The sequence below is a fragment of the Nilaparvata lugens genome, chromosome 13 (assembly GCF_014356525.2).
Source record: "Nilaparvata lugens isolate BPH chromosome 13, ASM1435652v1, whole genome shotgun sequence".
NCBI lineage: Eukaryota > Metazoa > Arthropoda > Insecta > Hemiptera > Delphacidae > Nilaparvata > Nilaparvata lugens.
In genome coordinates this window covers 19,957,883-19,981,287 of record NC_052516.1, presented here as the reverse complement: position 1 = coordinate 19,981,287, position 23,405 = coordinate 19,957,883, and the positions used below count along the sequence as shown (strand labels likewise).

Genomic DNA, 23,405 nt, shown 5'->3' with positions numbered 1-23,405 from the left:
AGAAATTGTCCTATATTATCGAGATTTCCGCTCTTGAAGGAGGTGTGACATTTTTGAAAGAAACATTGGAGTTTGCTTCCAATTTCTTGCTTTTTTTGCACCTTTAACGTTTTAAAAATACTGATTTCGATATTACAGAGCATTGAATTCTCTTCAAATTTATGTATGATTCCACAAGCTTACGCATTCCCATACGACTGTTGCAGCAGCTTTAATGTTGAGTGTGAAATCTCTAGTCTTTCAACAATAGACCATTTGACAAAGGAATTTGAAGGAATTGTTTCGAACATAATTTCCGACTCTGCAGCTCAATTGGGACTCGTTACCAACTCAATTGGGACTCGTTACCAACTCAATTGGGACTCGTTATCAACTCAATTGGGACTCGTTACCAACTCAATTGGGACCTCCAGAACTTCTGTTGAAGGTATGGGACCACTAAGTGGACACTTGTTGCAAAGCTGACAATTTCACCCCTAACATTAGAGCTGCTATAATTAGTTTTCTTCCTAGAATGCCATTCCTACAAAGGCGGAAATCTTGAAAAATATATTGTAGAAGATATATGACAAGTTGTGGGAAGAATATTGTAGGGAATTATGTAAGCTTCAACTTTGTATGAAATAGTCATCTCCATAAGATGCATAGTTCTCCAGTTATATGCGAGAGATAGAATAATTGTACCTTTGAACCACCCTCACCCCCTCAGTACAGGGGGTAGGGATGGAGACTTTTGATATGTTCACCTCTTCAACTCCTCACTACCCTCAACAGAACTGCGAGGTCAAAAATTGTCTTCCAAACCCTTTTTCGAGCATTCAGTACTTGGATGAAATTAGATAAAACTATTTTATATAAAATTTTTCCCATTGAGTGGAAGATATGAAGTTATAATAACAGTAATACAGCATTCGACATCATTACCAGATAATGACAGTGTATTTGATCCATTTTCTGTAATTTAAACGAGTAGAGGTAGTGCAAATGACCAACCAATCAATTAATAAATTACTACCCAATAATTACTGTAACACCTTCGAAATGTGATCATTACATTCAAAATGATGGAATAAGTAAAATCAAGGACGAGTAATGAAACATGATCAATTAAAAAAGGAATTGTATTTAGTATAATATAAAATTCAAATAATGAAAATCTATTTTGACAATAATCATCTAGTAGGTCAAAAGTGAAAATTGCTCAACATTTTTGCATAGCCTACTTTTACATCTCATAATGGTCAATGAATTAGCTGATAACTATTTCAACAATCTTTGAAATAATTAATAATCATAATAATAAAAGAACCCTCTTTGACCGCCTTGTTTACCTCCTTTTCCCCCTCCTCTTCCTCCTCTCCCTCCTTGTGGTTGTGGACCTACTGGAAGAGCTCCACCCAAAAGTCCGAATTTTGCGTTGTCGTCAAGTTTATAAGCTGTAATATGGTCGTATACTCCTCCATAGTTGTAGCCCTGTTGTCCATAGTCATAATTATTGTTTCCTGAGAAAAGTTTATTATTATAAATAATTTTTAAGAATAATAATTATTCAATCTTTCATCATTTTTCATCAATAAATAATTAATGATGGGATTCGATTCCTTTATGACCTTCATGCATTCATTTCTTCAAAAGGTTCTTATTGTCAGCATGTATAGTATAACAGAGCAGTTAACGCCTAGCCGAACAACGCATTCTTGTTCCAATGGCTTTGGAAAAATCGCGACTCATCGTTCAGTGTGAAAAATCATTCAAAGAATGAGAGTCCATCCAGTGTATGACATTCTCGTATTTTTAAGTGAATTGGAATTATCTTCCAAAAACAGGGGAGCAGAAAAAATCTCAAGAATTATTCTGTGATTTTATCGAGGTATTTATGGAATTGAAAAGATAATCACTGAACAGTATGTAATTGAAAAACACAAATAATAATTTGAATTTTGTATTAAAATTGCCAAAATCTATGATTTCTTGTTTCACTTGCTTGAGATATAATTTACTATTGCATGATTTATTTTTTCAAAAGCTATGAACAGAAAAAAATAGAATGACTCCTTCATTGAATAAAGGAGTGATTTTATTTTGTGGGAGGAGTCACAAATTTGTGTGACGAAGTTTTGACATTAATGCCCACTCTGCCACCTTACCTACAGTATGAGAATAAGAGTGCATAAAACATATTCTCATAGTATATAAAATATCGGGGACCGAGATCACTCTGGAGTACAAAAGCATGGAAAATTTATTACGAAAGAAGAAATTATAATAAGATTCATACAGAAATGTTCAATCAAATCACAGTAAATTGATATTAATTCCGAGAGAAATGCAAAAATTTCCCTCACAAAGGCCCAGTTGCACAAAAGCCGTTTAAATTTTAATCCTGATTAACTTCACGTGAACCAAATCAGAGAAAACCATTTCAAAAAGATGGATCTACTGGAATTAATCAGGATTGAAAACAACCCGGCTTTTTTACAACCGGCACTAAGTACCTGATTGAATGATTACAAAAGTTCAACAGCTGAGTCATAATTTTGACACAGTCCCACACACATGAACTCGCTCACTCACTTCCATCACCAACAGACGACGAAATAATTATTATCAGCTGTTTTTCCAAGGATGAATAATAATTATCCTTTTAATGTCCTTCAGCGAGTTTTCTCAGGGATGAGACCTAGTGCAATCGAATCTTTATATTATAAACAGGCTATGTTCTGAATTTCGTGAGAATCGTTACAGCCGTTTTCGAGATCCGGTGAAATACAAACATATGAACATCTAAACATCTAAACATCCAAACATCTAAACATATAAATATCTAAACACATAAACATATAAACAGAAGTTGCTCGTTTAATAGTATAGGATAATGAAAATTGATTGGGAGAAGAGCAATTATTGTTAGTATACTTACTGCGTGATATCTCAGATTCGTCCAATGGAGTTTGTCGTTTGTGGAGAGTTGAGTTGGTGATGAGAGGAGACGGAAGCACATGATGTAACGTCATTAGAAGGATGACGAACATGCATATTAATTTTTGGAATTGTTTCAAAATTTGTACAATCTGAAATGGAGTGTTTGTTGAAGTATTCACTTTTTTATATAATATTTTCCATGATATCTTAACATAACTTTTAATAATATTGTATTGAGAAATTTGTTATTCTGAACTATATAATACTTGCTTAAGCAGGTATTCAAATAAGCAAGAGGATCATCGACGTTTTGTATTCAATGTAATTCACTGTCAAATGCGCCATTCCACTCATTTGTTAGTGGAGCCAACACCAGGGGTTATGAGGTGGTTTTTGATATACCTCCTGGTGAAAAGGGGTCCGGGATTTTCTCCCCATAAATATTACATTTGTGATGAATATTATACAGGGTGATTCATAATTTTGGTAAAATAGTTCAATACGTGATAGTAGAGATAAAAATGAGAAAAAAAGCTCTTATAAACATACATCCATGAACGCTTCATTAGCGAGCTATACAGAGTGAAAGTTTTCGTCCGGAATTCAGTTCCTCTGGTGAAATACACCGATGCTGATGAACTTAGTTTTAGGGACCGATGCTGATGAACTAGATTGTTTAGGGACTAGTTTTTGAAAAAAACTTATGCCAGATTCATATGGAAATATCTGAAAAATTGAATAAAACTAGTCTGAAAGCTGTAGTGTGAGTAGTTTTTGAGAAAAAAGTTGAAATATGCAAAAAATCTAAGTAGAAAATACAGACTTCTACGTTTGATGATATATCATAATTTTTCGCAATAAAAATTGTAGAGAATTTGATTCTGAAAAGAATCATGTAAGCTGTGTGAACTAAATTTGAACTAAACTTATTCTTATGTAGTTCATACACCAGTTACACCACAAAAATTTGCTGTTCTATAAGGAGAGAACTAATAACTCATAGGTTGTAGCTGATTGCAAATAAAATATTCGTTTTTTTATGAAAAGTCTTATTTTCATATGAAAGTAACATATCTAAATGACATTAAACCTATACCAAAAGACTGAATCCAGCATAAGTTTTTCAAAGACTAGTCTCCAAACAATTCAGCATCGGTATATTTCACCAGAAGAACTGAATTCCGGACGAAAACTTTCACCCTGTATAGCTCGCTAATGAAGCGTTCATGGATATATGTTTATAAGATTGTTTTTTCTTATTTTTACCTCTACTATCACGTATTAAATTGTTTTACCATAATTAAGAATTGAGGCAGTAGCTACAAGAAGGGCACAAACAGCTATATGTCCTTATTGCGGAGAACGCATTATACAATCCGCCATTGCTTTCTCCATATATCCTGAAAGTTTCATATTGATAGCTTTTGTTGACATATTGTTATGTGTGTTTTTGTAAATGAATGTCAGCTGAATTCTGTAAAATTCTTGGCTTTCAGCTATTTTTTTCAATATATATTGTATTATTTGATCCCTTGATAGCTATATATTTCATACTCAAATTCTGTACAGAAGTGATTAATCTTGTTGGTTTTAGGAGTTAATTACCTTATCTCAATGCCTTTTTCATTTAAATTAGTTATTAAAACTTCAAACTCTGTTCCTGAAAAACTTAGATCTCAGCTATATGCCCTCCTCGTAGCTAACGCCTCAATTATCCTGTATATGCTTCATTTTTTCTATTTCAAGTCTCAATACAAAAAAATTATTAATTCTTAACAAGTAGTTAGTTATTGATTTATATTTCATTGAATATTCATTATAAATAAGTAGTGACTCGAAAGTAGGTATACAGTTGTATAAAATTGATGAAAAAAGTTTGATTTTTCTCTTAGAAAGAAAATTTGAAGGGTAGTTTTGATTGGGGATCCCATTCACATTAAAAAAAATACTAATCTAAAGGCTAAAGAAACATAGAGTTGTTTTCATAAATCCCACCAACTTTCACATACAAGTTATTGCCAGATTGTGCATTTTATTTTACTTCCACTTCGACACTTTGCAACTGGTTAATAATAATTCTCACATTGCCTTTCTTGCTTACAACTCACTGATTGTGCCCATTCTATCCAAGCTTCAGCTATTCTTCCAAAGCTATTTAGCTATGTCGTTGATACTGTAGAAGGAATTATACTACTGCTGATAGAATAAATTATACAAAAATTACATTAAATTAGTATGGCATTTTAATGTTCCACGTGAATGGGCCACCATTTTTGCTATTCATCTGGTCCTTAGTGGGAGGGGGGCCTAGGCGCCCCATCCACCTAAATGGCGCATCCTTATTACTGTTTAATGATTATCAAATTTTGATTTCTGGAGCCTGTTTCATGAAAATTCTAAACTCTTGTGAAACGGGAACAAATGAAGGTACTTCGTCTAGTCATTGAACAAGCAATATTTTTATAAAACGAAATTCTATGATTATTTAGTGTGAGCATATACTGCGGTTACCTATCCCTACTTCAAAATCTAACCAACAAAAAATTCTATGAACAGAAACCAAGGATTGGAAAATTTTCTCACTCACCATTGTAGTTACTAGACAAACAGATTACGGCTTATTCAATCGAGTATTTTTGAACTGGAAATGAACTTCAAATTTTCCTTATGAACTACTTTTTTCCGGTGGATTTGCGGTGTATGAAGGCTATGGCTGATGCATCTTATTTATAGCATATTATATAACTAGCAGGAAAACCGTACTCCGCAAGGGTCTATTTTAAAACTTCACGTTATGAAATATTTAAGAATTAAAAATAGGCATACAATTCTCGGTTAATTGAGAATGTATATGCAAAATTTGAAGATAATCAGTCCAGTAGTTCAGACGTGACAATGCATCAAACATAATTTTCCTATCCCGTACGTGTATAAGCCTGTTCTTTCCATTACTATAGTATAAATAATGACAAAGCATGGTTCAGTGACTGGTAATACTGAATTATTTGATGTCTGTCAATTAGTATAACACAGTCACAAGTAGTATAACTTCAATTATATGGTTCGTTGATGATTGACAAATTCGTTCAAAAATAATTACCTGCATGAATCAAATGAAAATAAGGTATAACTTTTCACGTGGAGTGCATTAAATTAACAACTAGTCTACTTTGATTAAGAAATCTTCATCAAAGTTTGATGTAAAGTTATTGATTATATTTGCAACTGAGATGAGTCGTAAAAACAGTAGGCTATGTTTCTATTGTCCTTGAAAAGCATTTATTCAGAACAGATATCTTCTTGTTATGTACTTTTTTATAGATCTCATAACTCTGTGAGATAGTGATACACTAGCAGTTCTGTGATCAGTAGACCTGGCGCAGTTATATTAGACAAGAGCCTCCTGTGATAAAATATCATGCCCTAGGAAGAATGGCGACGACGTGGCTAAGTAGTCTATCAACTGAACAGTTCGAATTGAGAGCAGTAGAATGTCTAGAGAAATAGTGAGGTCCACGTTATAATGGCAGTAGAAGTAGGTAGGAGAACAGCGTTATAAATTCTCTACCTTGCCTGCCACTGCTTTCTATACAGTGCGTATTTATAAGACAGCTGATACCGGTAAATCTAACGTAATAATTATTAACTCTTCATTCTGGTTAAACATATCCAATGAAATTTTATTTTCCAAGGATTAAAATGTAATACTATTCTATTTAATAATAATTATATAATATTCCATAATCGAGATAGAATATTTTGTCAATTTATTATATTTCTACATTGTAAAAAACGTTCATGCAACGCTGCGGAGCTGGAAAAAGGTGGCGGTAATCTTGAATGATAGAAAAGGTTTGAAACACCAATGTTAATCAAATTCAGCCAGCATTGTCAATGAAGACAAAAAAGGGTTTTGGGCAAGAAATTAGGGGAAAGCTGAATTTTCGCAGGGTGTTGGTATACATCATAGTACCATAGATTAAAGATTCTGTTGAAATTACTATTCAAATGCATATTCATTTGTTTCTGATAGTACTTAGCCTGAAACCGCATATCTTTAATGTTCACATTCATATCAATTTATCGCCTTTCTGAAGCTAATGATGCAGCTCTAAAAAGTTATCTCACTTATTTCTTCTTCGATTTTTACTTTTTATTTTTCTTCTCTTCTTCTTCTTCTCCTCCTTTCTCTTCTTCATCACGGTCAGCTCTATTGTATCATTGTTCTGACACTTTGAACGGCTTACTATGAGGCTTTGAGTCACTGAAATTAAATGAGCTTTGAATGAAATGGAATGAGGAAATGAGTGTGGTTTTTCAACTCATTAAAATGCAGTTGTTCGAATGTATGTCTTATCCATACACCAGGGAACAACATCTTAGAATGAGAAGTTTTATTTGAGATCTCACAAATCAACACCAGAGAAGAATATATCAATATTACATTCTACCTCACTATGATATATTATCATTATAATTACATCCTCACTATGATATAGATATAATATATAGAGTGAATAGATAGATAAATAAATAAATAGTTATAGAGTGGTCTCATAATTATGTGACACTTTATGATTCAACCTCGGTGAAATGTTTTGGAAGATCAGAGTAGACAACAGCACATCTAGCAATATGCAGCCAGACCACACATTCGGCTTTTACTGTCTTATTGTGACTCTGGTAGGTGGCTCCTGAAAATCCTCCTCCTTGATTGCCCAGATAATACACTTTCTGGGTTTCTTTGCCGACGCTGTCGCAATTCATCGATCGACATGGATCCACGCAAACTCCATTTTTACAGCCGAGGTCGGGTTTGCAGTCATTACTTCGGCCACACGGCTCTCCTACAAACACAAACACATGTTTCACATAAAATGTCACTAGAGCCAGTTAGTTACACACACATCGATTATTGGACGTACGATTTTTTGCCGTCCTTATAAATCAGATTTATCTAAGGCCGGTTGCAGACGAACCACTATCGCATGTGGGATGTGGGAGCGACTATTTTCCTTCTGTGGTACCGCGCATACGGAATGCATTGGCAGGCATGGCAGTGGTACTGATACTTCCACATGACGTTGTGCGCTGTAGCAGCGATTATTTTCCTTGCGACTGTCGTACCACTGGTTTGAACACTACGCTACCTCTAGCTTCTCTACCACAATCGCAGTCGCTGTGACTTTGAAAACAGCTGTATGATAAAAACAAATGATAAAAATCTGGTGTGGCGCACTCACACAACTTTCCTTGCCGTTAAGAAAATTGATCACCTGACGCTAGTGTTCTCGCGCATCTCAAGTCAACTATTCAAAGATTTGAGCCAGCTGGTGACAGGGCAATAACGCTGGAGACATACGAGGTCTACTATCTCTTCATAGTGAATGATTTAATAGAATCAACAATAATTTGCAATTGAATAATCACATTTTCTCGAATTTAGAGCTTATTTTCAATTTTAGGTGAAAATGTTACTGAACATCAATTGTAGAGATTTCCATGCTCAATCTTTTCCATGTAAAATTTTTTGTTTAAATTGTATCTGAAGCTTGATAATTGAAAATCTAAAATCAAACTTTGCGTAGATGGGGTGACGCTCCTGAAATTTTTACAGATATGAGACTTGTGGCAGTTGATAGAGCTTATCAATGACTATTTCAGGTATAAATTTGATCAAAATCTTTGGAGCCGTTTTTTATAAAATCACAAAAAACCCTGTTCTTGACAACATTTTCGCCATTTTAGCCGCCATATTGGATTGCATTTGATCGAAATTGTTCGTGTCGGATCCTTATAGTGTAAGGACCTCATGTTCCAAATTTCAAGTCATTCCGTTAATTGAGAGATGAGATATCGTGTACACAGGCGCACATACACTTATACACACACACACACACACACACACACACACACACACACGCACACACACATACACAGACACACACACACACACACACACACATACAGACCAATACCCAAAACCACTTTTTTGGACTCAGCGGGCCTTTAAACGGATAGAAATTCAGAAATTGGGGTACCTTATTTTTTTCGGAAAGCAATACTTTCCTTACCTTGTCACGTGGTAATTTAATACCACCAAATATTTTAAAATGAACCAATGAAATGTAATAGGATTATAAAATTGGAAAGAAGGTTAGACCTAGTCAAAGGATAAATCAACTTAAATCAAGTATTATTAGCGATTAGGAGTAATAGCATTATCAAAAACGATAAGAAAACATGTATAATTGTGATTTAATAACTATGAGAACCCATTGGTAAGATCAAAAAATTATAAAGCGGCTTACTTATTATTGGCTGATTATAAAAAAATAAAAGTGCATGAACATTGAGGTTTGAATTATTTGTTTACATTTTGAAAAGAATTAGTCGATCTTGAATAAATCGATAATTATTAGAATCAATGCTGAACGAATCAGCTGATTATTCGATCAACCAGTATAACAGGTTGAATTATATAAAATTTACTCTTAAAGGATATATCATGTATACTAAAGGAAGTCGATGTGTAGAAATACGAACACCCATTATTTCTGTATAAATATTTATTATAATCTAAAAAAGCATGATAAATCAAGAGTATACAAAACTCATGTATAAAAAACTAAATGTATTAAAATCGCATGTTATGATTTATTTAGGAAATCAATTTAAGATAGACACTCCATATATTTGTATGAAAACTCTTTTTTATTTAATTTTTTCTATTATAAAGTCGAGGAAGCCCTGATTCCCAAGGCAACCAATTGTATTGAGTTTATCAAATTGAAGGCCAATCAGAGAGTAGCTTACAGAATTATTCTTGGAAGAGACAAATTTTTCTGAAAACCTCCTTCTTCTGGCTTAAGATCTTGACCTGAGAGGATGCACATAGAGTCTAGGGTTCTTTCTTCCTCTTTTTAAAATTTTAAAACTACTAAGCCAAACCCTTTTTTAATGTGAAATATTTGTATTAAATGTTGAATTATCTGTGAACTCAGTGCTGTCAAAGAGTTCGTAATTTGTAACTATTCCCCGTAAATATATATTTAATTCGGAAAGAAACTTATAAGAATCTGGACCATGCGTTAGCCCAGCAGTGACGAAAAGGAGCCTACCTAATTAATTATTGGAAATAATTAATTCAATCCACGAGACCGTCAAGAACTTCAGTTCAGTGAGTGATAAGTCAAACGAGCTCGTTTTAGGTTTTCTACGTACAGTGGGGGAATCAATAAAAAAGCGCTATTCAAATTAACTTGAATTAAATAAAAGATCACAACGTGTTGAATAATATCACATAGTTCATAAGAACATTTTATAAATTTATTTGATATATGTAGGAAGCTTACTTCCATGCACAGCCCGAATTCATATAAATCCCTGAGATCTCATGTTTGAATATTAATTTATTAATTATAATTTTGTTAATTGAACAACATATATTATATCAAACCTATAGACCAAACAGGTTTTTATTGGCAGAATTTTGTATTGATTGGAAGTCTAAATATCAGTATTAAATATAATATATTTATGAATTTGAAACACACTATTGTGAATATTAGCAAAACCTGTGATAATTACTCAGATTCTAGAAAACATTTATTTAAGTAAATTATAGATATATCGAATATTTTATGCACATATTTTTTATGGGAATATATTTTCTGTTTTATGTCAGCATACAAACTCATAGAATTTTTTATTATATCCTAACTCATCTCGTGATATACAGTTTGAGCTGTTTTAATACCAACAAATATTTAGCAGCACTTAAAATTATTGAATCAAGTAATATTAATCTTATTCAGAGCACTCAATAAAAATACAATTATGGTTGTAATTGAAATAATAATAATAGGTCAAGGTCTTTTAGTTACTAAATGGAACGGATGATTATTTTCATATGGAACTTCATCATCCTTTGATGATATTCATCTTATCTGCCAGAACAAGTATATTAAAAAATCATATTAATAAGGTTCCAGTTATATCATATAAGGATCCAGAGAGCTTCAAGAACTGGCGTTGTAAGTTCTAAGGAATTTTGGAAGGGTATATTGGTGAATACTTGTATTCACGACGAGCGTTTTAAGAATCAACTAGAAACAACTATAGTTGGTCCTTATCATTCTCTAGTGGTACATGGTTACTGATAATCAGTCATCAAATATTCTTTTAATTTTCTCACTGGTATTCTCCAAGAACTCCATAGAAGCAGCGGTAGGAATTATCAATCACCGGTCATTGAACCTTATGGTGATTATTTGTATTTGTAAAATTCATGTATCTACCACTGAGCTAGAGCTGAGGTTTGAACCCAGTAATTTTGCGAGCCGGAAGGCCTTAATTTTTTGTGAATTTATTCGCAAAAGAGGGAATTTAGAGACTGCTCTTATAAATATCAGAAACATCGTATCATCTGTGAAGGATTTACAATTCACAACTTCACAACCTATGGTAATAGGGCAAGGAAAGTGAAAACACCCGAGTATGAAACAAACATCTGAAAACTGTTGCATTAATGCGCGTTTTCTCGAATGTAGTATTACATTCTGCGTTAGTCGATTGTTCTGTGGTATGTTGGTATGCCTAATAGAATTTATAAGGACGGCAAAAAACGAACATTCAAAATTCGATGTGTGTGTGTGTGACTGGCTTTAGAGTCTCACATGCTTCAGATCTTCTAACAACATCATAGTCCAGTCAATATAGATATAAAAAAAGGGGTGTGCTTGCAATTTATATTGTAGTTCTGATTTTTAATATATTATATGGGTACATGAGAGAAGTTCAGAACCAATTTCTTCATGCAAAATTTCCTTGTGCCAGATAAAGAGTGGCCCAAAAACCTCGTATTTTCGGCTCATTTTCCAGTTTTCAGCAATTTCTGCCAAATCTCGTAATCGGACAGAAAAATGTGCTTCCACCTTTTTTTTTAGATAATAGGATTCTGAATAAAATAAGATCATTCGGAACTCTCTATCTCCAATGAGTACTGAGTTATGATTTTTCAAAAATGAGTGAAATTTGAAGGAAAAATCAATTTTGATGAATTTTAGTTTTTGATCAACAATATCTTCCGATTGTTGACATTTAGATGTATAATTCAAAATCTCTCTGGGCGTAGTTTTGTGCTCTACAATCTGAGATCAGGGAGAGCACTCTATCTCGAGTAGATTTCCAGGTACACCTGACAACAATGCTCCTTGTATTGTGAAAAACACCTAATTTTCAGCTTCAACCATCATCACCAACTACATTGTCCTTACATTGATATTTCGCACAATGACATAAGTTCATGAAATCATGTTCTATGAGAATCACCCGCTAGATGCACTTCATTTCAGTATTTCCTAGTGGAGAGGCGCGCTTAAGGACACCTCAAGGATCAAAATTTCAAACATTTATAACTCTCGACACAATGCTCAGATTTCATCGTACTACACTTCATTCTTCTCGGCTCGTCAAAACGGTCCAGAATCATGCATCATAAGTCAAATTCGGCCCAAAAATGAAAAATTTATTGTTGAGTGTACTTAAGCCCATATTCCAATACACAGAAAATGGCTTGATTAAATAGTCAAGTCCGCGCTCTTAGCTATGTGTGACTTTATGGAACGACTCTGCAACCGGGCATAAGAGAAATGCCAAACCGTCGACTTGAATCTTACACCTGACTTCGCTCGGTTAATAACGGAATAAGAATAACTGTTACCAAGAATAATAACTGTATAAACAACAAACAACAAGAGTCTATTATCACTTTATCACGTCTCTGACACGATAAGTGGCAGCAAACACTACACTGTAGTTTCTCAACTGACTGCTGACTGCAACACGCGCCATTTATAAGGGCAACAGAACTTTCGAGAAGGATCTGGAGTTGTCGAACACGCTCGACCAATCACAGTTGTTGTTGATTACCATAAGATTCCGTTCATTGTCATTGATTGACATCTCCCTGCATCAAGACGAACTCACGGGAATGATCAGTGGCGCCATTTCACCAAACTGCTAGGAGGGGGGGGGGCAAAAACCAAGATGTATAAGGGGGGGGAAGGAATACCCCCAAAGGATAGAGGGTCCTGGATCTTTCCCCACGAATGTTACATCGAAGATGTTTTAATATATGCTTCATTTTTTCCATTTTTATACAAATGTGGTTGAAGTATCAATATAATACATAATAATACAAACATATACATTATTAGTTATTATATCATGGAATATTTATTAAAAATATATAGGCCTACAGAGAGGCCCTAAAGTACGAATACACTGGAACAGATTTGTTATAAATCATGGAAACAGATAAATTTTCCTTTTACAATGACAATTTCATAGAGGATCATATTCTAATTGGAAAATAACTTTCAGTTAGAAAGCTGAAGAAACATTAAGCTGTTCCCATAATTCTCACCAACTCTGTATAATGTACATTTTTGATTGTCTGATTGTGCCCTCTTTTTCGCTTTGTTCGCAAGTTGACATCTTGCAACTTGTTATTCTCATGTTAAAATTTATGCAATAACTCACTTATTGTGCACGATCAATAATTGTACCCATTCTATATTTAAGCTTCAACTATACCACAGAGTATATTCTTGTATAATGTACATTTTTGATTGTCTGATTGTGCCCTCTTTTTCGCTTTGTTCGCAAGTTGACATCTTGCAACTTGTTATTCTCATGTTAAAATTTATGCAATAACTCACTTATTGTGCACGATCAATAATTGTACCCATTCTATATTTAAGCTTCAACTATACCACAGAGAAAAATATATTCTTTATTACTCCATACCCGTAGCCATACTTTCAAAGCAATTTTGCTACATTGTTGATACTGTAGAAGGAATTATACCACTGCTGTTTAAAACAGTATTAAATCAGTATGAAATTCTAAGGATTCGTGCAGATAAATCCGCATTTTAATTATTTATCTGATCCTTGAGGGAAGCCTAGGCCCCCCCTGCCCCCGCCCCCTAAATGGCGCCCCTGGGAATGATCCAGGAGCCCCCTGCCTCTGCCACTTTGGTTACCGGTAGGTTCTAGGAAGCGTTTGCCATTGGTCGACAGCTCTGTCGACCGGAACACACTGGGAGATTCCAGAAATCCCTTGCCTCTGCCGCCCCTCTAAAGGCCTCATTCATAACAATATATAAACATAAAGGCAAATGCAAAATGCACTCCTCTCGGTCAATGAGAGTGTGAGTATCAGAGTGAGACAGTATGAGTATGATAGTATTTTGAAGTATGAGAGTATTTTGAAGTATGAGAGTATTTTGAAGTGTGAGAGTATTTTGAAGTATGAGAGTATTTTGAAGTATGAGAGTATTTCAAGTGTATAAATAAGTACCGGTATCAGAGTATGAGCAATGGGTATGAGTGTATTTTGAGTGTATGAATGAGTACCAGTATCTTATCATACTCCATATTATATATTCAATGTAGATGTGAAATGTAGATGTAAAATGCTGATATGAAAAACGAGTTGAAAAATTGCAAGATGAAGTTTTGAAAATTTTACAGTTACCTTCTTCCCTATTTAAACCGGAATCGTCCGGGTTTATGAACTCATCACTGGGTTTGCAGACTGGTTGATGGTTGTGTACAGAACATCTGCCATCGTCATACATTGCGCCACAATTCATTCTCGGACAGGGGTCTTCACACATGCTGTTGCGACACCACTCATTCTCACCACAGTCCGAACTGAATACGCAACCTGAAATAGTCATTTTTATGATGTTTCAAAATCCCTATACTGTGTGTTCATAAATGAATATAGGGGTCTTAACTGTTTATGATATTTGCAACATTAAGGCTGATTCAGTATCAGTGAGGGTGTCCTGTACAGTGAGAATACTATCACCAGCAATATTCTAATGGTGCTGTTCATAATCGCTCAGTCGTAAGGGTAAGGCTGAGCGAGGCACATGATAAGGCACATGATATACTCAGGCGAGCTGGATCTTCCGTCAGGGACTCCCATCAATAGTTGCCATATGAATATTATTAGTCGTGATGAGTGGGAATAGTCTCACTAGAACAGTTACTGTAATGAATAGTTCACTTGATGTTGTGATTGTGTAAAAGAAATGAATGGGAACTCATGGGGGTATTCTCATTGTTCGGGGTACGTATATTCGTACTGATATGTGGGAACCCAGCTTTAAACAAACAGTTGAAAATTATAGGTCTTATGGAAAAGCAACTCTAGCAATTTTGTTTGTTGGCTCCAGTGCGCATTTTCCTGCAGTAACACCATAATTCACTAGAATTGGTTAAAATTCGGCTTATAGACAGAGAAAGTAGAGGTGACAAGCTACAGTCTTGAGCACCACAAACACGCGCATTTCGCTTTCCATCAGCTGATGCTAAGCTTGATGCTAAGCTGATGCTATCGCGTTTGTACAAATAAATATATAATAAGCTAATTAATAATATTATAATAAGCTAATTATTAATATTGTAATAAGCTGTTGGAAAGCGAAATGCGCGTGTTCATGGCCAAAAAGTCTGTACGCAGCTTGAGGTGTGTACAGACTTAAGCGCTACGAACAGGCTCATTTCAATTTTAATCAGCTGATGCTATGCTTATTATATCTGTATCTTACTCTACTGTACATATATGTTCAAGGCGAATAGCTCTGTGAGCACCTTATAATATTATTTTATTCTATTTCTTAGCTGGTTCAGTTGGAGAGTGTGCATCCCAGTACTGTATTTCAAAAGTTTTGTAGTTATATCTTACATTCTCATGATTTATTTGCTAGCTGGCAAAGATGAAGATTGTGGATACCCCTACTACTATCACAGACGTTTTTGAATTATATTTTATATTTTCAAAATTTCACCCTACAAATTGGTTTGCAATCCAATGAGCATGCGCACTGCTACTCACCTCCACCCAGTTTTATCTCTTCGTGCCTGGTCGACCCGTCGGCCGTTACACACACGGGTTGGTGGTCCCTCACCATACATTGACCATCTGGTGGATGAACGGTTTCACAGTGAAGTCTAGGACACGGATGGTCACACATGTTATCGTAGCACCATTGATCATCGTTACATTGGAAACTGCCTTGGCATTCTACAAGGCGAAATTAAATGAACCTTCATTCACAGTGGAAGGAAAACATTCATATCATGAATGATGTACGAGTAAGTGTTCCCCACAAAGACACAGTATAGGTGTGAGGGAATGAGTACGATAAATTACATAGCACTGCAAATTATGTAACTGAACAGTTATGTGATTTTTACAGCTAAACAATAAAGACTTCCGAAGAAAGTATGAAATATTATCACAGGTATAATACAGAGAAATATACAAAATACAACAATTGAATGAAGAAATTGAAAATTGAGAATTACAATACTTGACATCATGTCTTGAGAAGCTGAATATATTCATGGCTTTGAATAATAGTAACCTAATAATATTGGAAGCACTACTGACCATAATAAGAACACAATTTACTAGTGGTACGAATTAAGATAAATGGAAGATGATATATCTACCACCATTGTTTCATTGATTCAATGTTACACAATTCATTAAAATGATTAGGGGAAGATCAACAGGCATGTACAGCCGAAAACTGGTCCGCCACCAATTATCGATTATTCGTAAGTATGTATTTCGTATAATATATCAGGATATTCTACCGCATACACATCACAAATGAATACTCTATACTCAGATACTCTATGTTTATTGAGGAAAGTAGTTGAAATGAGTAGTTGAACTATTGTTAAATTAGTTAAATTATTAGAAGTGGTTGAATATTTGTATTATTGCGTAAGGTAGCTCAAAGAGAAAATACACAATGAATAAATGAATACTCTATTCTTAGATACTCGATGTTCATTGAGGGAAGTAGTTGAATTATTTTTAAAGCAGTTGAATTATTGGGAGTAGTTGAATTGGTATTGAGAAAGCTAGCTCAAAGAGAAATTGAATTCATCAATCGAGCGCCTGATATGGTCCGTCTATGCAACCCGCACTACAGTACACTTACTGCAATGAAATACTCTATTCCTAGCCTATACAGTAGTCAAAAATTTAATGATTGTATGTTTTTTCTCCCTGATTCTCACCCATAGTAATGTATAATTACTATTTATAAGCTATACTATTTTAATTACTATAGATTATTAGTAATTCTATACTCTAACTGTATTATATTCTATTAATATTTACCAATTTTCTATTTACTATTACTGTATTGACTAGATACCATGAAGATGTCTCACATTACCTTGTCTTTTATGTCTGATTTTACCATTTCCTATTTCGTTTGGATCGTCCACTGTGAATACATCTAGATAACAAAAAAGAGCATAAATTTTTTTCGCTTCGTCTCACTCAATGGCGATTCTAGTTTCCAGAGAAACCATGTCAGTCCATGTTAATGAAAACTATGATAATTTGAGATTCCTCACAGGAAGGTCTAGAATATACCTACCGTTCATGGAAATAATCTCAACCTGACCACTGATTTGAATTTAAAACTTCAAAAATATGTTGAATAAGAATGTTTGTGTTTGTTTTCAGGTTCTACAACTCATTGCGAAGAATTCGATTGATCCTTCAAAATTAACTCGAGATAGATTGTATTTGTAACACAGTAGCTATCTCGTTTTAATATAATATTCAACTAAATAATTACCTTCCAAAAACAGGAGATCAGAAGAATCTGAAGCATTTATTCTGTATTCTCAAGGCATCTAAGAAATTGCCAACAGAACCACTAAACGATAGTATGTCATCGAAATAATATTTGAATTATAGATTATAACAGCCAAATTTCATGATTTTTCAACCTACTTGCTCATGATATTGATTCATCTATTTCATTGACAATCACAAATCATAATTATAATATACAGGGTGATTCTTAATTATGGTAAAATAATTCATTACTTGATAGTAGAGGTGAAAATAGGAAGAAAAGTTCTTATAAATATATATCCATGAACGCTTCATTAGCGAGCTATACAGAGTGAAAGTTTTCGTCCGGAATTCAGTTCCTCTGGTGAAATACAACGATGCTGAATTGCTTGGGGACTAGTTTTTGAAAAACTTATGCTGGATTCACATGGAAAAATATCTGAAAAATTGAATAAAACTAGTCTGGAAGCTGTAGTGTGGGTAGTTTTTGAGAAAAAAGTTGGAATATGCAAAAAATCCAAGTAGAAAAACACAGACTTCTACGTTTGATGCCCAATAACTTTCTTTAATGACCAGTAAACAAATAATTTTTCGCAATAAAAATTGTAGAGAATTTAATTCTGAAAAGAATCATGTAAGCTGTCTAAACTAAATTTAAATAAAAGTTGGATAGAATGTATTCTTATGTAGTACATTACACCACAAAAATTTGCTGTTTTATGAGGAGAGAACTAATAACTCATAAGTTGTAGCTGATTGCAAATAAAATATTTGGTTTTTACTAAATGTCTTATTTTTATATTATGAAAGTAACATATTATCAGTGGCGGCGTGTCCATGAGAGCACAAGAGCACGTGAACCCCCTATGAAATTGCTACAATAAATTAAAGTTCAAATCAATAGAAAATTGATTGAAGTAATAGTAATACTCAAATTTCTTGTAATATTAAAACAATAAGGAGCGCACCAAGCAAGGTACACGCATTGAGATAACCTTTTGAATTACGCGCTACAGCAAGCAGGATCACTGCTCCAAGCGTTAGTATGGGTTCAAATGGTAGCTGGGCGAGTTCAATTCCCTCCCCGGGGGGGGTGGGAGAATATTTACATTAGCTTCACGGTGAGCTGCTTTCCAAGCAGCTCATAGCTGTGATTGTGTGCTTTGCATTGGCGCCATTGCCTTCTAGAGCCGTTTCCACTTATGAACTGTTCTAGCTGGCACTGGCTACTACCGTACTTTGTTTACTGTTTGCAGTTTCGCGTTCGCGCTACATGTGTTGTCGATTTTGAGGTTAATTCTTGTTTCTTCTTTCTTGTGTTTTGAAAAGTGAGAATGGAGGGTTCAAGAAAGGTTTCAGTTAGCTATTTAAAATGAGAAGGTGATCGATGTTTTCGCAGCAAGGAAGGAGAGGAGGATGGATTTTATTTTCAAAAAATGCTCTGTAAATGCCAACTAGAAGGAGGGTGAGTGTTAACAAAGTCTCTAAAAGCATGTTAATCCTTATTTCTTTGATTGGAAATTATCTTACATCGAGGAAAAATTAATGCTGTTTTCTGTATACTGTAATTTATGATTTGTACATGAATTATTCAATGGGAGTATGGGAGTACATCTTCTAGGTTGAGAATCCTGAGTATATCTAAATACTTATTATTATTAAACGAAAATCCAAATTATTATATAGGTACTTAATATAATACAACCCATTAGAATATTTTGTTACCTATGTAATAATATGATAGGCCTAGTACTCTTCTAGGAATAAAAAATTACATTCTACTACATGATACGAACAAAATTCACTTGAAACATGGGGTTTAACAAATTATTAAAGATCTAGATCTTGTTGCTCATGTTAAATGTGAACCCCCCATTAGTATTTGCACGAGCCGCCACTGCATATTATCTAAATGACATTGAACTTATACCAAAAGACTAAAGATGATGTTTAAAGTGACCTCCGTTGTTCTGAATGCATATGTTCAGACGTCTTCTCATCGATTGTCGGACTCTCAAATATTCCAGGAGTCTGCTTTATCATTTCTATTCCATTCAAAATCCTTAATCGGAGTTCTTCAATGGTATCAATCGAAGTATTGTTTACTAAGGTTTTCAAGTGCCCTAAAGATAAAAATTCTGATTGTGATAAGGATTTGATAAGGATTTAAGTCTGGTGACCTAGCTGGCCATGGTACTGGCCCACCTCGGCCTATCCATTGATTTGGAAAGCTGTGATTCAGGTGTTCACGAACAGCAACACTGAAGTGTGCTGGAGCTCCATCATGCATAAACCAAATGTTCTGGCGCAACTGAAGAGGTACATCTTCGAGTAAAATAAATAGCTCCTCTCTCAAAAAGTTTAAGTAGATTATGCCATTAAGACTGGGAGGAAGCTCGAACAGAAGTAGATGATCTCCTATGATTCCTGCCCAAATGTTTACTGAAAACTGATGTTGTGGACGATTAGGATTGATGGCATGAGAATTCTCATCTGCCCAAATATGTATGTTGTGGACGTTAACGATAACTGTTCTTGTTAAATGTGCCTCGTCGGTAAATAAAATGGTTGTTAAAAAGTTTGGGTTAACAAGTTTTACTAAAAACCATCAGCAAATACCAGCACGGGGAATACAATCTCGTGGCAATAGAGTATGAACTTTCTGGAGGTAGTATGGTTGTGATTGTTGCTCTTTTAGTATCCTCCAAATAATAGATTTATTGACATTAAACTGCATTGACAATTCTCTCGTGCTCTTCTATGGATGTTCAAAAATTTCATTAAGAACTTGTTCTTCTAACTCAACATACATAGTAGATCGGGGTCTGCCTGCATAAATGTGCTCTTTGGATATCAATGAACCTATTTCAGACAGACGTTGATTAATAGTGGCAAAAAACCTTGAACTTGGACATACTCGGTTAGGAAAGTTCTCTTGATACAAACGTTTTGCTTCAGTACTATTACAGTAGTGTCCCATTCCATACATTAAATGCATGTCAGCTAATTTGGAGTATGAATAATGTCTGAAATTACATACCATTTTTTAAAAAGTTGAAACTTAACTCAAAATCAAAGTGAAATGGTTACAAATAAATGGTTAATAGATTAAACAAAAAACACAGCCTATAGTAGGCCTAACTTACAGTTTGTTGTTTTGTTCAACAGTGAGTTATAAAATATTACTGAAATTATTTTCAGTTGATAATTTCTTTTAAATATTTTCTTTTCTAAAACAAAATAAATCAGCTGTTTTGGAACAGCTGTTATTAAAATACATGTTTTATTACAATCAGCTACAACCTATGAGTTATTACTTCTCTCCTGATAAAACAGCAAATTTTTGTTGTGTATGTACTACATAAGAATACATTTTATTCAAGTTTTATTCAAATTTAGTTTACAAAGCTTACATGATTCTTTCCAGAATTAAATTTTCTGCAATTTTTATTGCGAAAAATAAACTGGTCATTAAAGAAAGTTATTGGACGTCAAACGTAGAAGTCTGTGTTTTCCTACTTGGATTTTTTTGCAAATTTCAACTTTTTTCTCAAAATCTACTCACACTACAGCTTCCAGGCTAGTTTTATTCAATTTTTCAGATATTTTTCCATATGAATCCTGCATAATTTTTCCAAAAACCAGTCCCCAAACAATTTAGTATCGATGTATTTCACCAGAGGAACTGAATTCCGGGCGAAATCTTTCACTCTGTATAGCTCGCTAATGAAGCGTTTATGGATATATGTTTATAAGAACTTTTTCTCTCATTTTTACCTCTACTATCACGTAGTAAATCATTTTACCATAATTATGAATCACCCTGTATAATATGATTGGGAGAAGACAACAGTATGATTTTTTTTCCTATTAAAATCCATCTGTAGAATAATTTTAAGTTGTCAATAGAATAAAATGACTTTTTCATTAAATGGAGGAGTTTTTTTATTTTGTGGAAGGCGTCACAAATTTTGATGATGTGACAAAGTTAGACATTAATGCCCACTCTGTCGTTCAGTATGGGAATGAAAATGCGTAATACATATTCTCATATTGTAAATAATGAAAATTGATTGGGGGAAGAGTAATTATTATTGGTATACTTACTGTGTGATATCTCAGATTCGTCCAATGAAATATGTCGTTTGTGGAGTGTTGAATTGGTGATGAGAGGAGACGGAAGGACATGATGTGACGTCATTAGAAGGATGACGAACATGCATATCAATTTTCGGAATCGTTTAAAAATTTTCCCAATCTGAAATGGAGTTTTTGTTAAGGGATTCCACTGCAAGACCATAACTTGGTCATAGGAAAATGTAATTGTATACTGTGATTCAACTAATTCTATATCCATAATATCCATAGCTATATTGTATTCAACTAGTTATGTTTCCATCAAGAAATTGATTAATATTAATAAAAAACTTGAGACTTTCACATTCTCTTATGTATTGAGAATATTCTATAAATCTCGCTTCTTCATACTACAACATTTTTCTATATTTTTTGTTAGCCTTTTTTCCAGTCATTTATAGATTTCCTATAATAGCTATTCTCAATTCTCATAATATTTTTCTTCATGATATATCTCCACATTTCTTTTTAAAATCTTATATTTTAAAGTTCATAATTGATCCTTTATTGATAATTTATACTTAAGCGAATAATCAGATATAAAAAGATTATTGGTATTTCTATTCAAGGTAACTTACTGTCTATTGATTGCAAAATTTTGATTTCTGGGCCCGTTTCATGATTATTCGAAACTCTTGTAAAACAGTATGTCCACTCATTGAACAAGCAATACTTCTATAACATACGATTCTATGATTATTCAGTGTGAACACAAACTCGGTTAGCTGTCCCTGTTCTATAAGGCTTCTAAAATTCTATGAAACAGGAGCCAAAAATTGAAAAATGTTCTCACTCACCATTATAGTTAATGGATAGAATACTTCTAATTCAATCAAGTATTATTGTGCTGGAAAATGAGCATGGATGTTCTTCCAATTTGACTTTCTCGTGAACTAGAAAACTTTCCCGTCAATTTTTGGCTACTCAGTTTTACTTTTGATAGCAAAGTATGGTTCAGTGAGTGGAAATATTGGATCAATCTACTAGTATACTAGTATAAGCTTTGATATCTGTTGAAAGCTATTTCAATTATTTGAGACGCTGATAATTGAGAAACTCATCCAAGAAGAACCAGCCTAAATGTGCGAATCAATTGAATATTCAAGTATACTTTCTTCACGTGTAAATACATTGAATTAACAACTTTAGCTTATTTTGATTGAGAAATCTCCAATCCAAGTCTGATAAAGAAATCTCCAATCAAAGTTTGTTATCGAATTGTATCTTTGTAACTGAGATGAATATTCGATCTTCGTTCTAAGAAATAAAGAATCCAATAGAAAAAAGATTACTGTTATTTTTTTGAACAGATTTTTTCCTGTCTTTTATTTGGTGATACAAATAATTCTGAATAAAGAATAATACTACTATCGAAATACTTTTCAAATGAAGTTCGAAACTCTACTAAGTTATATTTCAATTGAATTTCATGTAATCTACGATGATAATATGTTCCCAGGGTTAAAACATAGTAGGTTTAGTAGCAATGAGCTCACTTGAGAGTTTTGAGAATAATACATGTATTTGAATGGGTCAAATGGTTGAAAAATAGTGAAGTGGTTCATACATCATTACACTATTCAGAACACTCACGCTTGAAGCAACCCACATTGCTCCTCTTAGAGGGGTACCTACTAGTTAGAGGGGATGCTCATCGT

The 23,405-nt window shown here is 33.9% G+C and overlaps 2 protein-coding genes across 2 annotated transcripts; both read right to left on the bottom strand.

Moving 5' to 3' along the window:
* Nucleotides 1-1,103: 1,103 nt before the first annotated feature.
* LOC111056547 lies at nucleotides 1,104-5,846 on the bottom strand. Its single transcript, XM_022343923.2, has 3 exons — nucleotides 5,510-5,846; nucleotides 2,921-3,071; nucleotides 1,104-1,502 (listed from the first exon to the last, which is right to left on the bottom strand). The coding sequence occupies exons 1-3, from the start codon at nucleotides 5,510-5,512 to the stop codon at nucleotides 1,285-1,287; spliced, it is 372 nt and encodes a 123-aa protein (XP_022199615.1). The 5' UTR covers nucleotides 5,513-5,846; the 3' UTR covers nucleotides 1,104-1,284.
* Nucleotides 5,847-7,301: 1,455 nt separating this feature from the next.
* On the bottom strand, nucleotides 7,302-22,949 carry LOC111051627. Its single transcript, XM_022338171.2, has 6 exons — nucleotides 22,545-22,949; nucleotides 21,718-21,868; nucleotides 17,198-17,260; nucleotides 15,838-16,026; nucleotides 14,467-14,658; nucleotides 7,302-7,769 (listed from the first exon to the last, which is right to left on the bottom strand). The coding sequence occupies exons 1-6, from the start codon at nucleotides 22,545-22,547 to the stop codon at nucleotides 7,495-7,497; spliced, it is 873 nt and encodes a 290-aa protein (XP_022193863.2). The 5' UTR covers nucleotides 22,548-22,949; the 3' UTR covers nucleotides 7,302-7,494.
* Nucleotides 22,950-23,405: the final 456 nt, after the last annotated feature.